The sequence below is a fragment of the Corvus cornix genome, chromosome 2 (genome assembly GCF_000738735.6).
Source record: "Corvus cornix cornix isolate S_Up_H32 chromosome 2, ASM73873v5, whole genome shotgun sequence".
Lineage (NCBI taxonomy): Eukaryota > Metazoa > Chordata > Aves > Passeriformes > Corvidae > Corvus > Corvus cornix.
Window position 1 is genome coordinate 51,971,144 of NC_046333.1, and position 21,591 is coordinate 51,992,734.

The 21,591-nt window shown below is 40.3% G+C and overlaps 1 protein-coding gene across 2 annotated transcripts; it reads right to left on the reverse strand.

The window, feature by feature from the left end:
- Window positions 1-1,654: 1,654 nt before the first annotated feature.
- Window positions 1,655-18,581, reverse strand: TMEM106B (transmembrane protein 106B). 2 transcript variants are annotated; one of them, XM_039548425.1, is made up of 8 exons: window positions 18,472-18,581; window positions 15,012-15,233; window positions 12,222-12,285; window positions 10,812-10,971; window positions 9,870-10,010; window positions 9,714-9,763; window positions 8,117-8,170; window positions 1,655-7,385 (listed from the first exon to the last, which is right to left on the reverse strand). In XM_039548425.1, the coding sequence occupies exons 2-8, from the start codon at window positions 15,229-15,231 to the stop codon at window positions 7,247-7,249; spliced, it is 828 nt and encodes a 275-aa protein (XP_039404359.1). In that variant the 5' UTR covers window positions 15,232-15,233; window positions 18,472-18,581; the 3' UTR covers window positions 1,655-7,246. The 2 variants fall into 2 exon arrangements, with proteins under 2 accessions (XP_039404359.1, XP_019141254.1); XM_019285709.3 differs by lacking the exon at window positions 18,472-18,581 and adding an exon at window positions 17,861-18,291.
- Between the last annotated feature and the right edge of the window lie 3,010 nt (window positions 18,582-21,591).

Sequence of the window (21,591 nt, forward strand, 5' to 3'; positions counted from 1 at the left end):
CACAGTACTCTCAGGTGAACATATCCCAAAGCCACATCCCAAGTATGCACTCAGTTACACAGTTATACTGAAATCTGTACAAAATTTTGAGAAGTAAAAGGAAAGCAATGTACAGACAGCCAGGGAAATTTCAAAATCTTTCAGAAGTTTCTGTCAATTAGGTCTTTGAAACTAGTCTATTTTAAGATGTCAGACCTTCCAGCAGTTGGATCTCAAAATCATCTGCTTTGGGTGTTCCATAATAACTTCTGGGTCTTTAAATTTGTCCAAATTCATATTTGATTATCTGTTCTCATCTGTCAGTGCATTCATTCACTTTTAATGTTCTTTAAACTCTCCAGACAGGCAAAGTGGTGTTTGAAATTTACCTGGTAGAATTTCATCTTTGTAGTCCCCTACCCGCTTTGAATGGGAAAAAAACCAACACAGGAGAGGAACCCAAATAATGTAGTTTGAAGTTTTTGGATCAAATAAAGCTGTTCATGACTAAAGATACATTTTTGTCTATCCACCTCCAGATCAGTAGAACAAGACAGAAGCAGATCCTCCCATCTCTTCAAGCTTATATCTAAACAAAGGAAACTAGTGCCTAAAGGTTGTTGTTCCCCCATTTACAGTGTTCCATACAGGGCTTGGACAGCTGTAACAAAGGTTATGACAACGCTGGGATGAAAAAATGACTGTATGAAAAAGAAAATAGCAAGCATGACTGTAATTATTTTCCCATCTAAACTTAGTTTAAAAAATCAGCCTTTCTAAAGAGATTCACATGCTGAATCAAAAACCCCACTACACACAAAGACCATATTCATTATCCAAACCAGACAACTGGTATAGCAGTCATGAACATACAATAGGTTTCTCCAGGACAAACATTAAAAACATCCCACTAAGTTGTTCCAAAACATCTGTGTAAGGCTACTTGTAACATTTGAATATTATGAATGTTCTTAATATTCCAAAGCTATGTTCTTTGTTGGCCAGTTTTTAAAGATTAAGGTTTTTCAGCAATAATGGTTCCTTAAAGTAACTTTGCAGGTAGGTATAACTGGGTCTGTCTGGGATGGAGTTAATTTTCCTCATTGCATCCCACTCATACAGCTCTGTGCTTTGGGTTTGGGGATTAAACAGTGCTGATAACAGAGCAGTGTTTTGGCTGCACAGTGCTCTCCCAGCACCAGAGGTTTCCTTTTTCATTGCCTCCTCCCTCTTTGTGTCTGCTCAGACCTGCAGGGCCTTGGCTGTGAGTAGTCAAGAAGCTGGGAGGGGACACAGCCAGGACAGATACTCCCAGATGACAAAAGGGCTATTCCATATGGGATCATGCCCCGCAATAAAAGCTAGGGAAAAGAGAAAGGAAGGTTAATCAGGTCTTCCTGTTGTAAACACCTGCCTGATGCTAGGAAATAAATTCCTTATTTTGTTTTGCTTGTGTACACAGCTTTCCTTCTTGTATTAAAACGTCTTCATCCTGACAAGAGTTTTCTTGCTTTTGTCCCAATTCTGTCCACCATCCCACTGGGAGGGAAGAGTGTATGAGCAATGGCATGGGGGCTGACCTGGTGGCAGGGGCCAACCCACCACAGCAGTCCGGGTTTGAACTCAGTTACTTCAGTAGCTCAGTCAGACAACACTAATTCATTCACATAGAGTGTTTAGCTTTCAGATACTCAAGTTTATTACAGACTTAACACAATAAAACATAGTATAAAAAAAAGTAGATTGCAAAGTCTTCACATCATGGAATGCCAATAGTTACAAAAATTGAAGTAATATCCTTGAAAATACATGAAAGCTAGTGGGAAAATATGGTGGGATAGAAGGAAAACTTGCGGGAGACAGGGAAGAAGGGGAGAAAAATATTGTCAGTTTAAAAAAAAGATATACATGATCCAAGCTTTTTAAATAGAAAATTTAATATCATTCTTTGAGTCAAACAATGTCTAGAAACATATATTCATAATGAAGTTAAGCCCAGATTTTGAACCTCTGAATAACAAGATTCCTTGCGCCCCAGTTAGCTTACATTAACATAGCTCCCGTGTCCTACAAGTCATTCCAAAATACTCTTTGACTCCTAGAGTGTTTATCATGCTTTACTGGATAGGTTGTTTGCTACACAGTTACAGGAACATCTTAAGTTACAAAAATAGTTATCACTCATTAGTATTTCTATACATATCTCAAGCTATTATATGCACACTCTGTACAGTAGTTAAATTTGCTTCCTTAAAACAAACAAAAGAACTAAATCACAGTCAGTCAGATCCAAAATACTCAGGCACCATAATACGCTTACATGTGTGGTACTAAGCATCCTGGCCCATGCAAAGCAAAAGCAGTTTCAGTCCCCAGGAAACATATGCATCCAAGTTGTAGGACCCTTGTGATGGCTGGTGGAAGAGGAGAGTATGAGCACCAGGACCTTACTCCCACACTGAACTGTCTCCCACCAAACTGCAGGGCTCTCCACACTTAGTGTGCAGATCCCATGCAGACTGCTGTTCCTGGCCAACAGGCCTGACTACCTGTGGAAAAGCAGATTTATACAGCAAAAGCTGTAGGTAGCAGAACTACCCCAAAATACCCCTCTGGTAACGATCAGAATTCCCGAACTAAACATAAAATAGAAAGGTGACTTCTAAAATGCAACAAACACTGGGTGTTTGCCACAGCCAAATAATTCTTCTCAACATCTTTTGGCTGGGATCTATTCCTCCTTCCCCAGGCCAAAAGAAAAAAAATTAGACTTTTTGGCATGACCAGGGCCATCACTAACAAATATTTTGCTGGTTGCAAGCAGTCCATTGCTGAAGTATATTGGTTGTACTTGCATTATTTATCCTTCCCTTTGAGTAGTGGAAAGCCGGGAAGCATTACAAGGGTTGTGGCATTTTGTTAGACCGGCAAGTACAAAATTTAGTTCTTAGAGCTACCATTGCTAGTCTTTCTCATATCTTAACTCTACAAGTCCAGTTCAGCTGATGTGAAGCTTCCTGCAGCTGCCCAACTCTGAAACAAGTCACCCATTTCACAAGGTGCTGTCTGGGAACAGACAGATGTCTCACTATAGATTTGGGGGATGGGAAGAAAAACAAAACCACAACTACCACCCCTCAAAAAAAGGAGGAAATAAAAAAGGAAACTTTAAATGCTGAATAAGAAATAATGTTATTTCTCTTTTAATATTGTCTAAATAGGGAAATTTTTCTCTCATACCACTCCAAGCACCATCCTTTCCATCATGAGGGCACAACACTTCAGTCAGGTTAAAGACCCTCATGGTTCAATCCAAGCACTTAGAGTTCGGTGTTTAAATGGTTCCTTTATATAACACATGCTGAAAAGCCCAGGCTGTTTGCAATGTACTACTATGAAAAAATATATTCACTTGCAGAACTTCAAGGACAATTTGAAGCAAAGTCAACTAAAGCATGTACTCAAATCTGCCAACGCCAGGCTGCAAAATATAACTACAAGTTAATATCAAGGTCATGCACACATCAGAAGTGCATTAAGAACGTCAGTTATACCACAAAGGAAAAACATACTTATGGTTTGTCTTCACAAAAGATTAAGAATTAAGCAACCATCCCCTAAACATCGAGATGAGTAAAGAAATAACGAATGAGCTTCAACAGGCTTTTTCCCACACCAGGAATTCAAGAATGTCAGTCTTCCATCTTTTAGTAAGAGTGCCTCCCTTTCAATCTCTCCAAACAGATATTTGATGGTTAGATCTTTGATGGTTTGGATCTTGGATGGTTATTCATTCATTTTTAAAGCAGTGTATTTGAAATGTACAATAATTTTGTTCTCCAATGGCCAAATAGTTAACCTTCTTATGCATTTAAGTGTTCCATACTTACTTAAGTTAAAATTTTGAAATTTTACAGTTATTCTAAACAGAATATATTAAGCTGATTTTTAATAGTGCCATTACAGCGCAGCATCTGGACTATATTTCTTACTATTTTAAGAAATAACAGAGTTTCCATTTTAAAGTGCAACAGGTTTTGGTAAAGGAACTGCTAGAAAGCATTCAAGTGAAAAGAATTCTACCAGAAATAAACACACTGCAATACCAGTATAAAGGTATTTGATAGCATTTGAAGACTAGGGGAAGTTACACATGAAATATGGATCACTTCAGAAGACACACAGAAGATAAACCAGGAAAAAGATTGTAATTTTTCAAGCTGACTTTCTAGAGAGAATTGTACTTACTGATTTACAACTGAACTGAAAGGCTTGCCTTTTTTTTTTTTAAATCAAGATAAAATGAATGCGAAAAATGAAAGATCTATCACTTGGATCTATACTGATACCTCGTTTACAAAGTTATACAAGTTAATACTGAGTTCCCTTGCTCCCTTAGCATGTTTCCAAGCTCAGCCACATAAAGCAAGTTTAAGTTAAATATTCACACAGATGTCTACCTTCTTATGTGATGAGATGTTATATTAAAATCAGTAGATAAAATTTAAATACTTGCCTTATTTGGTTAGTAATATGCTGACATTTGTGCAAGGGCATACTAGCACTTGGAACGTAAAGCCTTTTATTCTCCCATTACTGACTTAATTTGAGAATTCAGTAGGATCTTTAACCCACAATTTGTTTCTTAAGATGAGAACACTTCATCATTCAGTAAGTCTATCAGAATTTGATGTTACAGATATCCTAGATGACAAAAACTGAGTTTTATCTTCCCCCTTCCAACACATACATGGAAAAAATAATTCCACTCAATTCTTTAATTTAAATCAGCGAATTTCAAGCACTTCATGCAAGGTTAAGAACCACAGATTTACGTGTTGATCTTGCTCAGCATGTCCACCAAAATTTCAGAAGTCAGTTTGCATCTCAACATTGCATAAAGTGTAACTTCCCCCCTGCCATGCTAGTTCAAAAGCAGCATTCACTACTGTCACCAAATAATTCCACCATTCCAGTTATTTTAGATTACCTTTCATCCTTGGAAGAAAAATTTGTTTTAAATCAATGTAACTATCTGCCTACAGCTGTTTCCTTCTTTTTCTATTTCAAAAAAACAAACAACAACTCCCAAACAAAAACAACACTCTAGTGTGTAAATATTTAAGCCTAGAAGAGCCTGTGTGACTTGCTGGCAGACTTCAGTTCTGATATGATTTAAACCAGAATTCTCTCCCTACTCTCCATTATCAGCATATTTTTCTACAACAGGTAACATGAGTTTACCTCTCTGCTCCTAGCCAGCTCCCCACTCTCCTGGTCTTTAGTTATCACCTGTATCTTTTCAGGCTATCAGATGAGCTCACACACGCATTTCAGCAGCCACAGGACTGAACCTTATCTAAGCTCTAGAAAGGTGAGTCAACTATGAACCAGTTTCCCTCATGACTTCGAGTTGTAATAAAGACTGTTTACTTTTAAGGGCCCAAAATCAAGAACAATATTCAGAATATAACTACAATAAGTCATTTGAATTGACTACTCCAGTTACAGAAGTTCTCTAAAGGCAAAAGATGAAGTCTTCATCTTATCAACAACTATATGAAACTGACAGATGAGGTTCCAAAAGTTTTCATAGACTGTCAGAGTAAATGCTCATAGCAATTCAAATAGAGAAGGGTGGGGGGTTTATTATGGTTACTTAATGCCTTTTAAATCAGTCTTACATCACCCACATTCTTTTCCCCACCCATCCCCTTAGGTCCATCTAAGAGAGGCTAGTAAAGAAAAGAGTAATGAAGACGTATCTTCACTGAAGTACTGGAGCATCAGAGATTGTTAGTGGCAAGTTACTCAGAAGCCTTTTTCCATAGTGTTTATTGCAAATTCATTTTGTGTAGCTTATTTCCAGGAGATAGGCAGCATAAAACCAGTAATATCTATTTTAAAAAATACATCATTCATTACAATGCAACAGTCTCAATAGTATGTTCTTACAGCTGCATCTTACCTAATTCAGAAACAAAACAATCCTGATCTAGCCAATTAAAAAGTTAACCCTTAGAACAGTCAGCCTTGAGGAGTCAGACAACTTTGGACCCAAAGTTTATACTCATCATGATTCACAATTACCCCAGAAATTCGCATGTGCAAACTGTGCTACAGAAACTATTTAATGCTATCAGTCAGTAATCTCATAATTACATCAGCATGTACTCCAACAGAAAGAATTGCTTCATCTTCCCTTACATAACTTTGATGTGACCTTTGAGTGCTCTGTAAGTACAGATAACTACTGCATTTGCTTAATGAGCCTGTGCAAGAAATAAACACAACCCAACATATTAACACTTAAAAGTCGCTTAGATGCATAATATATTAAAACAGTAAAAATCACAAAAATTTACACCAAGCTCTCCAAACCCATGCTCAAAGTTTCCCACCTAGTTCCAACCGCACAATCTTGATTTTAATACCTGTTCTAAAAAGTTTACTAAAAAACAGACTGGTAAAGTCTTGTTCATTTTCTAGACTCTTGGTTTTTTTTCTTTGTCAGTAATTGTTGTGGGGGTTGTTTTTTGTTTAGTTTTAAATCCAGCTTTAAATATAACAATATATATTCTCCTTATAACATCCCAGAGGTAGCAAGAGGGAATATGAATGAAAAGATGCCAGATTCTAGAAACCGCACATTCAACTATTGTGTCATCCAAGAGAGCTTTCCTGGCTTTCATAGACTGCATGTCACCTCTAATCATGGATAGCAAATAAAGTGTAGAATCCCAAAATAAAGAACAATTGCCACTGGGTTACTAACAGAAGTTTCACTAATAGACACCTCAAAGTAATCTTGTTATTTAAGTAGTAATACTTCATTTTCAATAGTCAAATATCAAGAACTGAAGTATAAACTTAAAATTTATGAGTATTATTTTTTTAAAATTCTCATTAGTGACACATTTCACCTAAACATAGACATACACACAGTTACTCTAAGTTGATGTACCACACTGTAAGGAAAAGTCCCAGTTCTGTTCAAGAATCTGATATTCCCCCTCTCCCTCCCACCACACAGCTTGACAGAAGTGCTCACAGTAACAGAAAGCAAACAGAAGGGGAAAACACAACATTTAACAAGTGCACCTATTTACAATTTGCACCTTTCCCTCCCTGCATCTAAAGTGAACAGATCTCAATGTTTGCTATGCTGTACATTACATGTACTCTCCACTCCATGTAGTACCAGTTCTATCCAAAGGATCTCTGCAAGCACCAACAGCAGTCATTCCACACCAAACAACAGGTGCTTTTACTGTGGAGGCTGAAGGACATTTAAATATTCTGACTGGCCCAGTTGGTAGGTCGTGTTTCCTCCACAGTCCACATACTGGTATCTCTCCTGGGATATTTGCTCAGGGTGGCCTAAGTACGAGGTTGTCACTGTCACTCTTAAAAAGACAAAGAGAAGAGATTTTGAGTTTCCTATTCTAAAAATCACTGGATTTATATTACTAGGGTTATTAAGGAAAAGGTTTTGGAACAAAATATGTTTTAAATAAATTTAAGAACATTACTGATTTACCACTATAGATTTTCTCCATAAAAGACATCTGGTTCCTTTTTCTAAAGATGCTAAAGCTGAGTTTTACTTGTAATATCTACCAATACAAATAATATTCTTGTTTGTAACAAGAAAGCAAATGACTAAACAAGCTACAAGCCATGCTACATCTAGTCTAAAGACACCCCCTGCTCCCTCACCAACAAAAGACCCCACCATGCTGAAATTTATGCGCTGTCACGAGAAGCAGTCTCTGACCGAGTACTAAAGCCGGTAATTCCTTCAAGATCAAAGATCTCAGCAAGTTTTGAACAGTGGCCAACACACAAAGTAATTTTAAAGTTTTTGAGACATCAGTAGCTCCATGGCTATAGCTCACCCAACTGCAGAGCAGATACAGTAACAATGATTCTGTTTAATCTGTCTTTACACCACCAGAACCGGTCAAAAGACACAGTTCACTTTCTATAACTATAAAGCTACTACACTAGAAAGCAAGTTGACTTCATTTTATCTGTGATGCAAAGACTTCAGGTTTAAGTATTTGAATATTATTTCAATGAGAATTATATGTCTTCTTAAGTTGTTTCCCACACACAGGAAGACTACCATACTTACTGCATCATCACTACAATGTTATGTACTTTGATAGATGGTAAAGTACAGAAGTCACTGCAAAAAAAGAACAATTGTTAGATTTACATCAAACTTTTCCAAGATAATTATCTAAAAAGCAAGACTTGTGGCTTCAACTGGAAATTCTGCTGCTCTGTCCACAGAGCTGCTAGCAATGGCAACAGAATCATTTGCCAGTGACTGAATGCTGGGCCTACTTTTATATACATAGTCTTGCTTTCACAGGTCCTGTCTTCACATGGGTTTGCTTTCATGTAATGCTTGCCAACAGAAGTGTCCTGAGAAAGCGATCATTCCATCTTCCAGAAGCTAACCAAGGTTAACCTGAGCCCCTACATTTAAAGCCTGCCAGTATCACTTTGTCACCACTTTTTTTTTACACTCATCCACTTCTGTATTATGCAAAGTAACCTTTAACTAACATACAGAGATTCAGAAGTCAAGGTTATTGTTCTCTTGCAAGATAGATAACCTTTTCAGACTTATATTTTCTGACACACACCTAAATACCATAAAGTCATAAAGAGCACCATGTAAGTGCATACTTTTAAATCCTGCTTCCTAAATCAATGATCTTGGTCACAAATTTATCAGCTCTAGAATGAACAGCATGTGATCAGTGCAATAAGATTGCTTGGCAGCTACCTACAATATTTTCATACCCCCTCCCTGCACCAGCAAAAATAAGATATAAACAGCTCATCCATATTATAAGGAAATATGGTATTATCATGAGTTCTATGAAGGCTATTTATGAAATTTATTTATTCCTCATGCATCCAAAGAGATTCACAATATAAAAAGTTCACAATATAAAAAGTTAGCTTTACATAAAGCTAACTTACATACTTTTAAAAGGTGACAGAGATTCAGCATTTTCTGTTGATTTGAAGTTTGTGCCTCTCTTGCCATTTCATACCTATTTCATTTTATTTCAACACTTCAAAGCAATAAGGTTTCAATAATTTCTCCCACCCCAAAGGAGCTGGCATCCACTAGAACTGCACACAGACCTGAAGTCTCAATAATTAACTCTTTCTGTTCAGTCTGCATTTCAGTGTTAAGAGAACTAGAAGTGGTTTTTTTGACCAAGATATAATGAGCTAACAGTCTGTTGGACAAATGAACTTTCAGAAGCTATGAATAAAACCTCTCAAAGGTCAGTCTGTAACACTGCTTACCATCGTATACACAAAGTGTGAAGAAAGGTCTCTAATTTGCATACCACTAAATGCAAATTTCCTTCTAGTGCAGAGAAACTTGTGCAAAAGTTACTAGAGAACTTGTTAGGGGAACACACCTGCACTTCCACCCCTTAAAGCAGCAGTCCTAACTAGTGCCAAGGCCTAAAATACTGGAGTAGAGATACCTTTTAAAGGGTTTATAGTCAGGTACAGCAAGCCACTATATGAAACTAATCAAACAATTGTGGCTTACCCTCTTTCAGTACTATTAAACTTGAAGAAAATGCCCCAATGTCTTTTCAAACAGATTTCTGCTAACTTTGAAAAAAGTTGGTTTTAATGTCATCACAACTTTTAATAAGATCCATGTGATATTTACAGGTGAGTACACTTACTACATGTAGCTCATTTCATCTTGTATGACTGTAGGCACCATATAATCAATCTAAAAAAAAAAAAAACCCATAATAAAAAAGCAAGGAAAACACAAATAAGTAGATTTATATATGAAGATTAACACATGTTTAACTCTGAAAGCCTAAGCTACTTACCTGTTTCATATCCAGTGGACCAATGTTGGTGATATTGTTTAACCGTGCCTTGCCAATAACTGTTTTTGAAAACTGAACTTGGGCTGTGATATTTGCCACTTCAACAGAGTAATAGTTGTTATTGGTTATATTCAGTGTGTTCTGAAAAAACAAACACAAAACAGCAACAGCTATCCATTCTGTGTATCTTGATGAGCAAGCATTTTGAAACCTGTGCATGAGACAGTAATACCTGAAATTATGCAAGTAAATTTTCCTGTCTGCTAGGATTGCAGAGAGGAGTGGGGTCATGGACCATCACTTTCTAAGTTTGTTTAGTGAATATATTGAGTAACACAAACTTCTGCACAACTTTCCTGGTAACAACCCTCCACTGCAAATACTGCATTTCTTCCAATCCTCAGTTATTCCTTCCAGGAAATTTAGCTATCAAAGGACCTCTTTCACCCATGGCAGCTTTGCTTTATTTAAAATGAAGAACTGTACCAAAAGTCTTTAGGTAATCCCATATCAAGATCATTACGAAGAAATCAAGAACTATGTGGGAACAGCTCCTTTAAGTTTTAAGGTGGATAAGAAGTATTTTTCCCCAACCCCATAATTTTTCCCCAACTGCATAATACCAGGGCAGCAGCAAACAGCATTCCTACATACACATGCTACATTTCAGACACATTTCAAAAGTAACACTAAGAACTCCAAAGTTACTGTTCCCTTGAAAACAGAAGACCCAGTGTCAGCCTGCAACTACACCTCCATTAGCTATAGCTACAAGAACCAGCCACAGCAGGTCCAGTTACATTTTTCAAACTGGTCACCAATTCTATTTCTTAAGGTACCAACTAAGCTTTTCAGCCAGACCACAGTTTGTATGTACATTAAACTCTCAAAGCAGTATCTCGTGTTACATTTATGCATTGCAAAACACCCAGTCAGACTTACTGTAATATTTAGATAGATTATCCGTCTATCCTGTTCATAAGTGACATATACTGACTTCACACCAATGTACTCAACGTCAATCGAGCGAGGAAACAAGAAAAATACAGCCAGCCCAGAAAGTAGTAAACACACAGTTACAGAAGCAGTCACATAGAGCTTTCTGGAGGAAAAAAAGAGCACATTTCAGAGTCAAAAGCACATTAAACAACAGTGACATACTATTTTCTTTTAAGTGATAAGGAGCAGAACTAGTCAACACAACTTATTCAGTCTATTTCTAGCTTCCATTAGCTTCTAAAAGGGGAAAAAATCTATGCTGCACTTCACAGCTATGTCTTAAACAGCTGTTACTCTTGTATATACATCAGATATCATATTTCAAATCATGTGGTTATCTCAACATTTGTAACTTGCAGAGGAAAATGGAAGAGGTAAATACTTAGGTGCTTTGAAACAAACTCACTTCCTCTTAACGTTTATTTATAGCAGAACTTCTGTCATTTTGTGGAAGTCTCACAACACATCCAGGACACAAAATAAAGCTCTCATGACAGAAAATCCCGACTTCCAGGGAAAGTGTCAGGACTTCAGCTAAGGAGCAGGAAAAGGGTGTGTTTGTGTGGGTGTGGCTGTGTGTGTGCATAGGAGGGTGGGGCGGGGGTAGGGGTGTGAGAGATAATAAGAAAACCCTCCAAAAATAAAAGGATCTACTTCAGCTCCAGTTTAGTCAAAATTAGAACACTACAATAATATGTTTCAAATTTGTACTACCATTACATCAGATATATTATCCAGAATAGTATTATGTGAAGCTACTGTATTTCTTTTTCCTGGCACTCATTTCTGTTTATTACAAAAACATCAAAACATTAAGAAAAAAACAAAGTAAAAACCAAAACAAGTCAGAACAAGAAGCCCTGAGCATTGTAGTGAAACCCCCAAGTAGATCCTAGAAAAAAAATTAAATATGCTGCATCAGAAATTATTGATTTTTCTAGCTGCAAATATCAGAATGTTACAAATGACTTTCACGTGACTTGCTTTTTGTAGTGGCTCAAAGACATTACCAATGAACTTAAACAGTGAAGATATGTCTGCTTAGATCAATTAGGATGCTACAGAGATTGAGAAATACATCTTTACTGTAAACATGTACATGAATAGGTCATACAGTATTACTTAGCTTTGTACTTAGCTAAGATGTACTGTGATGGAAGTATGCACACCTGTTAATAAGTAACTCTCCAAGAGTTAGAGGTTAAGGCTGGTATTACCCCACAAGCCCTGTTTTTCCAGTACTGAAAGCATTCCAGTGATCATCTTATTGCTATCTCCTTTGAATTGCTGAATTTTAACTTGAAGAGAATAATTAACTGTAGATTCAGGTATCACAAATAGCTATTGACTTACGTTCTTCTTGGCCTCAGTCTCTGATCACTGTATGGAATTAGTGCTACCAGCTGATTTTCCTGCCCTGGAAACAAAAACACCCTTTCAGAATTTAAACAAAGAATAAGTGTTGTTGAAGCTCTTTTACACAAAGAGTACCCGTTTTAACTTAGCAGTACCAAAGAATAAACACTAAAGATAAACATTTAAATTCCAGATAAGGACCCAGGCTGAATGCTACTGTAGCTGATGTCACTTTCTGAAATAGAGCACAGCTTACACAACATCAAGATGAGAAAACACCAAGTCCACAAAGACCAAAACAGCAATAAATTCTGCCTCTGGGCTGCACACAACTGAAGGCAGCATCGCCTCTGGCACCTCTTCCTGGAGAAAAAGAGACATAAAACAGCTCTGAGCTCTCTGTGCCAGACCATAAGAACTCATGGGACAAAACATTCAGAAGCTTGGGCAGTAAGAACTGATCCAGAAGGCATTCTGCATGCGCTCTCCTGAAAAGCAGGGGTCAGTCTGGTTAAAAAAACCCCAACAAACAACAAGCCCAAATTGAAACAACCAAAGCTACTATGTATCAATATAGGTGGTATTGGCAACACAAGTTATACACTGCATTCTGGAAATCAGACGTATATAAAAATATATTTATCACAGTGCTGCTGAGCTGCAGCACCCTGGAAGTCAAAATTAGTATCTACTGGAATTTCCCCATACAAGTTACATCACTAGGCAGTATTTTTAAAGGCAGAAATAAAGAACACATGCACAGATGAGTTGTTGAAAATACATGTACTACATCTGCCTGTAGAGCTTTTGCTATTGGTTGTAAAACTGTATGAGAACAAAGGCCTCAAGGCCAAGTCAGATCTGCAATTTTTAAGCCAACTGCAGAATTTGATCAAATTATCACTTAGCTAATCAAGCACTTGGCAATGATTCCACACTGAATCACTAAGCTAAGCAAAACATGCTAACCAAGCATATAGTAGCATGTAAAACATTAACCTTCTAAAAAGCCTCTACCAATTTAAAACACATTTTCATCTCTACTTCAATGAAGCACCTTCAACCTTTGAAGAAAAAAGCATAGTCCTGCTTTCATACTACATCATGCTAAAAAACTAAAGCTGTCCAAGTAACTAAACATAATTTCAGGGATTTATTATAGTTTAGCCATCATATCACATATTAATTATAGTCTTACTAGTCATACAGTCATTCTTGATTTTTCCCCTCTCCCCTCAAATGACCTCCAAATGTGACTTTTTTTCTTCTCTAAAATACTAAGGAATAATTAGAAAGACAATCCTCTTAGTTCTAATAACTCATTTAAAGTTCTAACTTTAACCATATCGTTTCATTAGAATGTATTGACAATGTGCATGTTTTAATAGTTACTGCAAACTATTTTAGTTAAAAAAATAATTAACTTACACTTATTTAAGTATTACATTTAAGGATTCTACAGTGAAAAAAAGAAGCTTTTGAACATAGAAATCCTGCTATATCTCCATTTGAGTAAAACATGCTATTGATATTAACAAGTGTTTCAAGTTAACAGAACAAACTTCTTTACCCTTTTTGGCTAAGGTAATTTTTAGTTTCATTGCTTTTCCAGATGCCAAATTTGCTGAATTTAGAGCTATGTAAGAATACATTGTAGCAGAAAGTTTAACAGCCAAACCACGAATCTCCTATGGTATTTGCAACCACTAAATATTCTGTGCTCCCTGATCTTTCTACAAAGGTGAGACACAAGGGTTTGTGAACTGTATCATAACCTAATCTCACTGAAGCACATGCAGAAAGACAATACAGCACAGATATCACTCAAGTTTCCTGAGCTGCTGGTCAAAATCAGTTCCGAGAGCTTTCACACCCAATAATCTATTTTGGATAAGAGGTGTGGCAAAAGCAGACCTGAACATGAAATCATCTCATCAGTTCTTCCCCGGTCAAAGGGAAAAATCTCACAGCTGAAGCAAAAGGCTGTGGCTTGGCCCACTGCATTTGTCACACTCTTCTTCTGCCCAGTTTCAGATATCCTGCAGTCTCCTTTCACAGGTCTCTTCATAAATATTTAGATAGCCTATCATTTAGGACAGAAATGTAACAAAGCAGCATGTTTTACCAAAAGGAAAAGCAAAGGATGAGGGCAAAGCTAACAAAACAGTTAGGTATGAAGACTAATGCTGTGCAGCCTACTCCTTCCCGAGGCAGCCAAAGAACCTATGTATTTTCAACTCCAAGCTGGAATTATCCACCTAGCAAGCACCAGTGGGACAAAGGGAGGATAAAGGAAGACAAGGGGCACTGACGGCAGTGAGGGCAAGAAAGTTCCCTATAAATGACCAGGGAACAAGTGTTGCAAGCCAGGTCTACTTTTCTGTCTCTGTATTTGCAGCCATTTTTGCAGTTATATATTGATTAAAATAGCTTAAAATAGGTAATTTAAAAAAAATGCAATAAAACGTCATGAAACAAAAGGTTTTCTCATTCAACTTGCAAGAGCTATGGTTATGTGTGGATTCAAAGCTGAGAAGCAAGAAACAGTTGCTTTACAGACAAGAGGAGATCCAACCTGTAACAGCCAAGGTGTAACAGCCGACCCAATTTGTTACTCTTATCTGGAGTAACAAAACACTTACTGCTAACAAAAAAAAAAGTCAAAGAGATGAAAAAACTTCATCTTGACTTGAAAAGCTATTTGTTATGAATTATTACAACTTCACGTGGTCACGATAAATTAATTGGTTAAAAAATGAAATAAAAGGAATAAAAAAGAAAATTTACCTCGTGGAATTCTTCCTGTTCCCTGGCAGGTTGGGCAGGTCACACTGTCTCTTCCTGTAAATTCCACATACGGAAACTGGGATACATCTCCACATCTGCTGTCTTCATTGTGCACTTCTGAGTGAACTAAACCGTTCCTCACGTTATCAGACACTGAGCTTCCATCATAGCCATCTTCCTTGCAGGTATGCATTGGCAGGTGAGAAAGTGATTTTCCCATGTCTAAAAACAAGGTCAGAAGGAAGTTTTCAGGGACAATGGTTCAAACATGGCTTGCATTTATTCCTCTGCACCAGGTAACTGTTAGTCTATGGCCATAGTCTGACAGGACTCAGTTCTCCTTTGTTCAGATCCCTTAAGACTGGAAAGCACTAATGCTCTGTCAAGCTGGAGTCAATCCCAAAATGCAAAGAACCTGAATTAACTGGGAGCTTTGCTCAGATTCTCCAATATGCACAGGTTGAAAGGGGATCAATGAGAGGCTTTAAAATTAGAACAGTACAACTGCTGGCAAAAGTTGCAACAGCTTTTCAAAGGATTGTTACTGTACAGGCTTTAACACAACACACTAATCTTTGTATTAAAAAAAAAATCAAGACTGGGCCTTAGAAAGCAATTTTGCAATTTTGAGTAAATTCTACACACATGACAGACCCAATTTTAGTAAATTGTTTAGCTCAGACTTGTTTTGAGAACATAGGATTGGCTATTAGTTTCCAAGCTAGAAATATAGATCGCCAGGTGTTTAAACTGATGATTCCCTTTAATTCAAAAGGGGACAAATTCACACGGAAGTAAAAAATGGGAGTTACTTAAACATAGTAGCTGCCAATATATAGCATTTATAAAGACTTGTTAAAAAGAAAAGGATTACTCACAAAAGCATTTTAGTTACCTATGTGTATTTTAATTTTTTCTCATTATTGTAGCTTTTCAGCCACAACACTAAAAATACCTTGAAACACAGAACGCTTGAAACTAAAGTCTGTAAAAAGTACTACAAGCAGAAATCTCCCCAGTTTGCAACATGTGGAAAACAAACTCCAAGTTAAAAAAATAAACCTCTACAGCAATGCCAATTAGTTGTCCATCTTATCCACATAATTCATTTTAGTTACTTAACACACAGAGACAGCAGTCACTCAATTCATCAGTGTTTTGAGGAACTGCATGATTTAAAAAGAATCTGCTAAACTCCATTGAGGCTTTGTTTCCATTAAGAGTCATTTTTAAAGTGCCAGCTAGCAATTATCATGCTGGTTCACTAAGAGGAAGCTCTAAGAGGAAGATTAAAAGAGGAAAATGAGTCAGAATATTTTAAACCAACTACTTAAGACAGAACAGAAATATCTCAAATACGGTGATGGCAACGCAAACACAACATTAATTCATTATCTTGCTATAAAGGCTAGGTGAATGTGAGAGAAGGAAAGTAAGTCAACAAATGCCAACTAGTCCCAGTTACTGCTCCAGCAAATATGCAGGATTATTTTTTTTCATTTATGTCATTAAACCCTTACAAGCAGGAAAACTATCTACCCTTCTGCTGCTACAGCACTTTTTAAACATTCTAAGTTTGGGAGCCATTCAATAATGGAAATTGTTAAACTGAAAATTAAAACTACTGAGCTATTGAAAGGTAAAAATCCTGAAAAAGCTGCTGACAATGTTGACAATTATTTCACATGGGGTTTTTGTTTACTTTTCTCCTTGCAGCTGACCTACAGCCTTCAAGCTATGGAACTTGAGTCTTGCAGCTTAGGCAATAACTGTCACAATTATAGATCTGAAAGCTTAGGGATCATGCTGTTCTCCTACCACTACATCCAACTACTGACAGTAGGCTCAGACTACGTCTACATTAACAACTGCATACAGACCAGGCAGCAACTCTGAAAAAGAAACAGTTACTGAGGACCCAAAACCCACACTGTACGTGTTTTTGCATGTTTATTCCATAATAGCTCTTATGTAGACTTACAGCACCCACTGACAACTGAAGTGCACATTCCAGTTTTAACTTTTTCCAAAATTAAAAGTTCACACACTCCCTCATCACACTGTGACATGAGCCAAAGTGCAGCAGGCAAGGATGACTGGGAAGTCCTTTCAAGAGCACATCCTTTACTTGAATTAAAGTACTAATGCAGGTGCATCCTTGAATGCCAGCTGTACCTGAGCTTCAATAATTAGAATGTAATGGTGCCAGAGACCTGGGAGAAACGTCTCAGTTCACAAAGAAGAAAACAGAGAACCACCTTCAAGCAAAATTTGATCCACCAACATGCTTTTCCCCCCAGCCATGCCCAAACCTTACTACAGCTGACCACAAATCAAGAACACATTGTGCTTTTATCCAGCACTTATAGGCCGAACAGCAGTAACTCTGAGAATATAACGGCTCCATATATCACAGCTTCTATATGGTCACCAAAGTCAGAAATCCTACTTGCTGAACAGCTGTGCTTTGGTCCAGTCTCCCTTATAACTGATGTTACACTCCATTCCCCTTGGACTTATCTGGAGTTTCTGTGAATTCAGTCTGTTAAAACGAGTTTGGTAAATTAAAAATGTTGTGAGAAGTGGCATCTGTTTAAAACCCCACCCTTCAACTTGCTACACACTGCAGCACAATGGTACACAGACAAAACCCAAACAGTGTCACAAGACACACTGAACCACCACATCCTGAGCTACATGCAAGACTAGGGGAAAAAACTTTCTGTTTATAGACTCAGTGAAACTTCATAGAGTCAAACTAAATTGTTATACTTCTCCAGGAAGTTAGGCTGGTGTTCTTACCCTTTATATGCAAACATATAAACTTGAGATTACTTGAGATTACCTACTTCTTTTTCAATATAGCAAAAGATTCCGAATCGCAACCACCGTCTGCCCCATCAGCTATGCCTTAACCGCGAACATCACAATCTCCAAAGCAGAGGAGGCGCCAGGGTAAGGCAGTGACTTAGCAGCCACAGGCTTGTCCAGCTCGGGTGGGCACGACCCCTTTGCAGACCCACGTCTCGGACACTGCCTGAGCGGTAAAGCGGGCGCTGCTAAAATAAAGGAGTCAAAAATCCTGGGATTTAGGGATTTTCTCGTCCATCAGTGCTAGCTGCTCTCACAAACATTGCGAAGTTTACAGCCGGCAGGCTTGGACCAAGGCCCGGTGAGCTCGGCTGCTGCTGGGCTGCCCGGGCGGCCCCCGGCCCCCGCTCGGCCTGGGGTGGACTCGGCGCGGGAGCCGTGCCCGGGCAGGGCAGGGCAGGGCAGGGCAAAGCAAGGCAAGGCCAGGCAAGGCCAGGCAAGGCCAGGCCAGGCCAGGCCCCCCCGCCCCGCCGCGGGCCTGCTCAGGCCCGGCCGAGGCCCAGGGGCGGCCGCGGCGACCCCCGCCCGGCGCGCAGCTCCGCCAGCGCCCACAGCCCCCGCCCGCCGCGGCAGCGCGCTTCCGTCCCACCTGCGGCGCGGGCTCGGCGGGCCGGGCCGGGCACGGCACAGGGGCAGAACCGCAGGCACCGAGAGCGACGCAGCTGCGGCGCTGAACCCCGGATCGGGCGTGTGCGCAGCCGCGGGGCGGAGCCGGGCCCAGCCCACCCTGCCGGGGGCGGAGCAGGCTCCACGCTGTTGTCCTGCCTGCCCGGGCCGTGCCAGCCCCCGGCTGGCCCAAGGCTCGGGAGTGGCGCGTAAGCTGCCGTCTGAAGGGATGCGGGGCGATCCCGCATCCGGGGGTGGAATCAAGGGTGGGGGAGAGGGGAATAGGAAGGTCGCGCAGCCCCGCTTTGCGGCAGAGGGACTAAAGGGGACAGAGCAGGGTTCCATCCGGGGTTTCAGCCGTGGTTCAGAATCCAAGTAACAGAGTCATGTATGTTGGAAAAGACCTTTGAGATCATCGAGTCCAACCTGTGACTGAACCACCATGTCAACTAGACCACGGCACCAAGGGCCACGTCCAGACTTTCCTTAAACACCTCCAGGGACAGTGACCACCACGTCCCAGGGCAGTCCGTTCCAATGTCTAATCACCCTTTCTGTGAAGAAATTCGTCCTAATGTCCAACCTACCCCCCCATTCCCCCCAGCCGGTGCAGCTTAAGCCCATGTCCCCTCGTCCTATTGCTAGTTCGCCGTGCTGCTCGCAGCTATGAGCGCCCTCTCCTTCTATCCTCAGCTTCGTGGTACCTTGTGAGGCACCATTGCTATTTTCTGTGCCCTTTTTGGTAGTCTGGTGGAAGTTCCTCACCCTATTGTGCTTTGGGAGAAAGGAGATCCTTGTGAGAGCAAAGCGGTGGCAGAGGTGCCAGAGACGAGGTGCAGTGCGTTTTCATAACTCACGTCGCATTATACAATGTTGCTTGTACTGCGGATGTTTGTCCGGGGCATGGGCGTGAGATGTTCTCCCAAGGATTTGCCAGAGCAAGATGAAGTGCGTTGGAAGTGAATTACTTGTGATGGCTTCTCTTTATGGGTCTGCCTCTTGTTCACAAAAAGCACTACCCACTGTCTTTGGAAACGCAGGAGACGACTCTGTGGGGCTGCGGGAGCACCAAAGGGATGAGAACTGTGCAGGGGGACACAGCTCAGATGGAAAGCTGGGAGCATGTGTCGATCTGTTGGACGGTAAGAGGGCTCTGCAAAGGGACCTGGACAGGCTGGATAGATGGGCTGAGTCCAACAACATTAAGTTTAACGAGTCCAAGTGCTGAGTCCTGCACTTTGGCCACAACAACCCCCTTCAGTGCTACAGGCTGGACAGTGGCCAGGCAGAAAGGGACCCGGGGGTGCTGGCTGACAGCTGACTGAACATGAGCCAGCAGTGTGCCCAGGTAGTCAAGAAGGCAAATGGCATCCTGGCCTGTATCAGGAATAGTGTGGCCAGCAGGACCAGGGAAGACATTCTTCCCCTGTACTGCACTGGTGAGGCTGCACCTTTAGTACTGTGTCCAGTTCTGGGCCCCTCAGTTTAGGAAGGACACTGAGATGCTCAAACACATCCAGAGGTCGGCAATAAGGCTGGTGAAGGGCTTGGAACACAAGCCCTATGAAAAATGGCTGAGGGAGCTGGGGTTGTTTAGCCTGGAAAAAAGGAGGCTCAGGGGAGACCTTATCACTGTCTACAAGTGCCCAAAAGGAGGGTGCAGTCAGGTGGGGGTCGGTCTCTTTTCCCAGGCAACCACTGACAGAAGGAGAGGGCACGGTCTTAAGCTGCAGCAGGGGAAGTTTAGGTTAGATGTCAGAAAAAAATTCTTCCCTGAGAGAGTGGTTGGGCAATGGAAACATCTGCCCAGGGAGGGGGTGGAGTCACTGTCCCCGGACGTGTTTAAAAAAAAAGACTGGACCTGGCACTTAGTGCCATGGTTTAGTTGTTGAGGAAATGTTACATTAGGTCATAGGTTGGACTTGATGATCTCAAAGGTCTTTTCCAACCTAGTTCATTCTGTGATTCTTTTCTTCTGTGAAGAAGCTCTGCCTGGTTTGGGAACCTCGACTTAGCTGCAGGAATGAATCAGGCTGGCTGTAGTTCATGATTCACACCATGTATGGCAGTGCAAGGACAAGCATAGGGTCAAGGTTTGAGAGAAAAAATGAGGAAGAGAGGTCCTTATGACTACTCGGGATCACCACGAGGCTGGGGCAGGGTGCTTCAGAGGCTGGGAGGAGACAGGCTGCCTCCAGCAGCCACCCAGAGCAGGTGCAGCTCTGGGGCCATCTGCAGTACAGTTGTGCCTGCAGTGTGCACAGCACCTGGTAGTGGGACCAGGATATCATCAACGCAGAAAATAACTTTCTCCCAGCCAAGCATGTGCTTAGAGAAAAAAAACTTTCATTTATCTTTAAACTGGCCAATTCCAGCCCACTGATTCTCTTTATCCTTGGAACTTCTTGGTATTTTTTGGAAGTGTAAGAAGTCTTGGCTTGCAGTAGTCTCTAGCTTTCATTATCCAGTTCAAGTACTGGTGAGTCCTGCATCACAGGGGGCTTGAGTCTTCTTATCTAGCCAGGCACAGTACTGGAAGAGGCTGGCATGTCCCATGTCCCTCTGCTAGATCTCCACCCGAACTTTTGGCCCATCACTGTTCAAGGTTCCTGACGTATCCATATAAAGCTCTCTGTACAGCCAGATTGACCATGGTATTTTGTGAGTTCTTAACTATGAAACTGTATGTGTCAGATACCTTGAACAGGTGCCTGGCATGCTCAGGACCAATATGGAGTTTGTATCTCACTTTAAAGCATCACCTAATCCCAAATTTGGAAGGCTCAGGTCTAACTAGTAATTTCACTGGCTATTAGCTTTTGGATCTGGCTCAACTTTACACTGATCTAGGGAGCACAAAGCACAGTGTGAAAAATACTCATAGCTTCCAGCTGTACAAACAGAAAGTAAGAACACCAAGTCTTTGCCTTTCACATTGTTTTAAATAATAGTGGCAGCCAGTCACATTGACCTGAATCGTCACACAACGGGGGATGTGCCAGAAAAGGTCGAGCAAAAAGGTTTTTGGAGTAGGTTTGGGAGATCCCACTGAATTCTGGCAACTGAATTCTCTCAATACAAGTTTATTCAAGAGAAATATTAC

Bases quoted from the DNA above. Each gene is read 5' to 3' on its own strand.
- TMEM106B (XM_039548425.1), bottom strand. From the start codon at position 15,231: ATGGGAAAATCACTTTCTCACCTGCCAATGCATACCTGCAAGGAAGAT. The intron at 10,011-10,811 runs GTAAGTCTGACT...TTGTTTTTTCAG, and splicing joins TAATCTATCTAAATATTACA to AACACACTGAATATAACCAA. The intron at 7,386-8,116 runs GTAAGTATGGTA...TGTCTTTTTAAG, and splicing joins AACATTGTAGTGATGATGCA to AGTGACAGTGACAACCTCGT.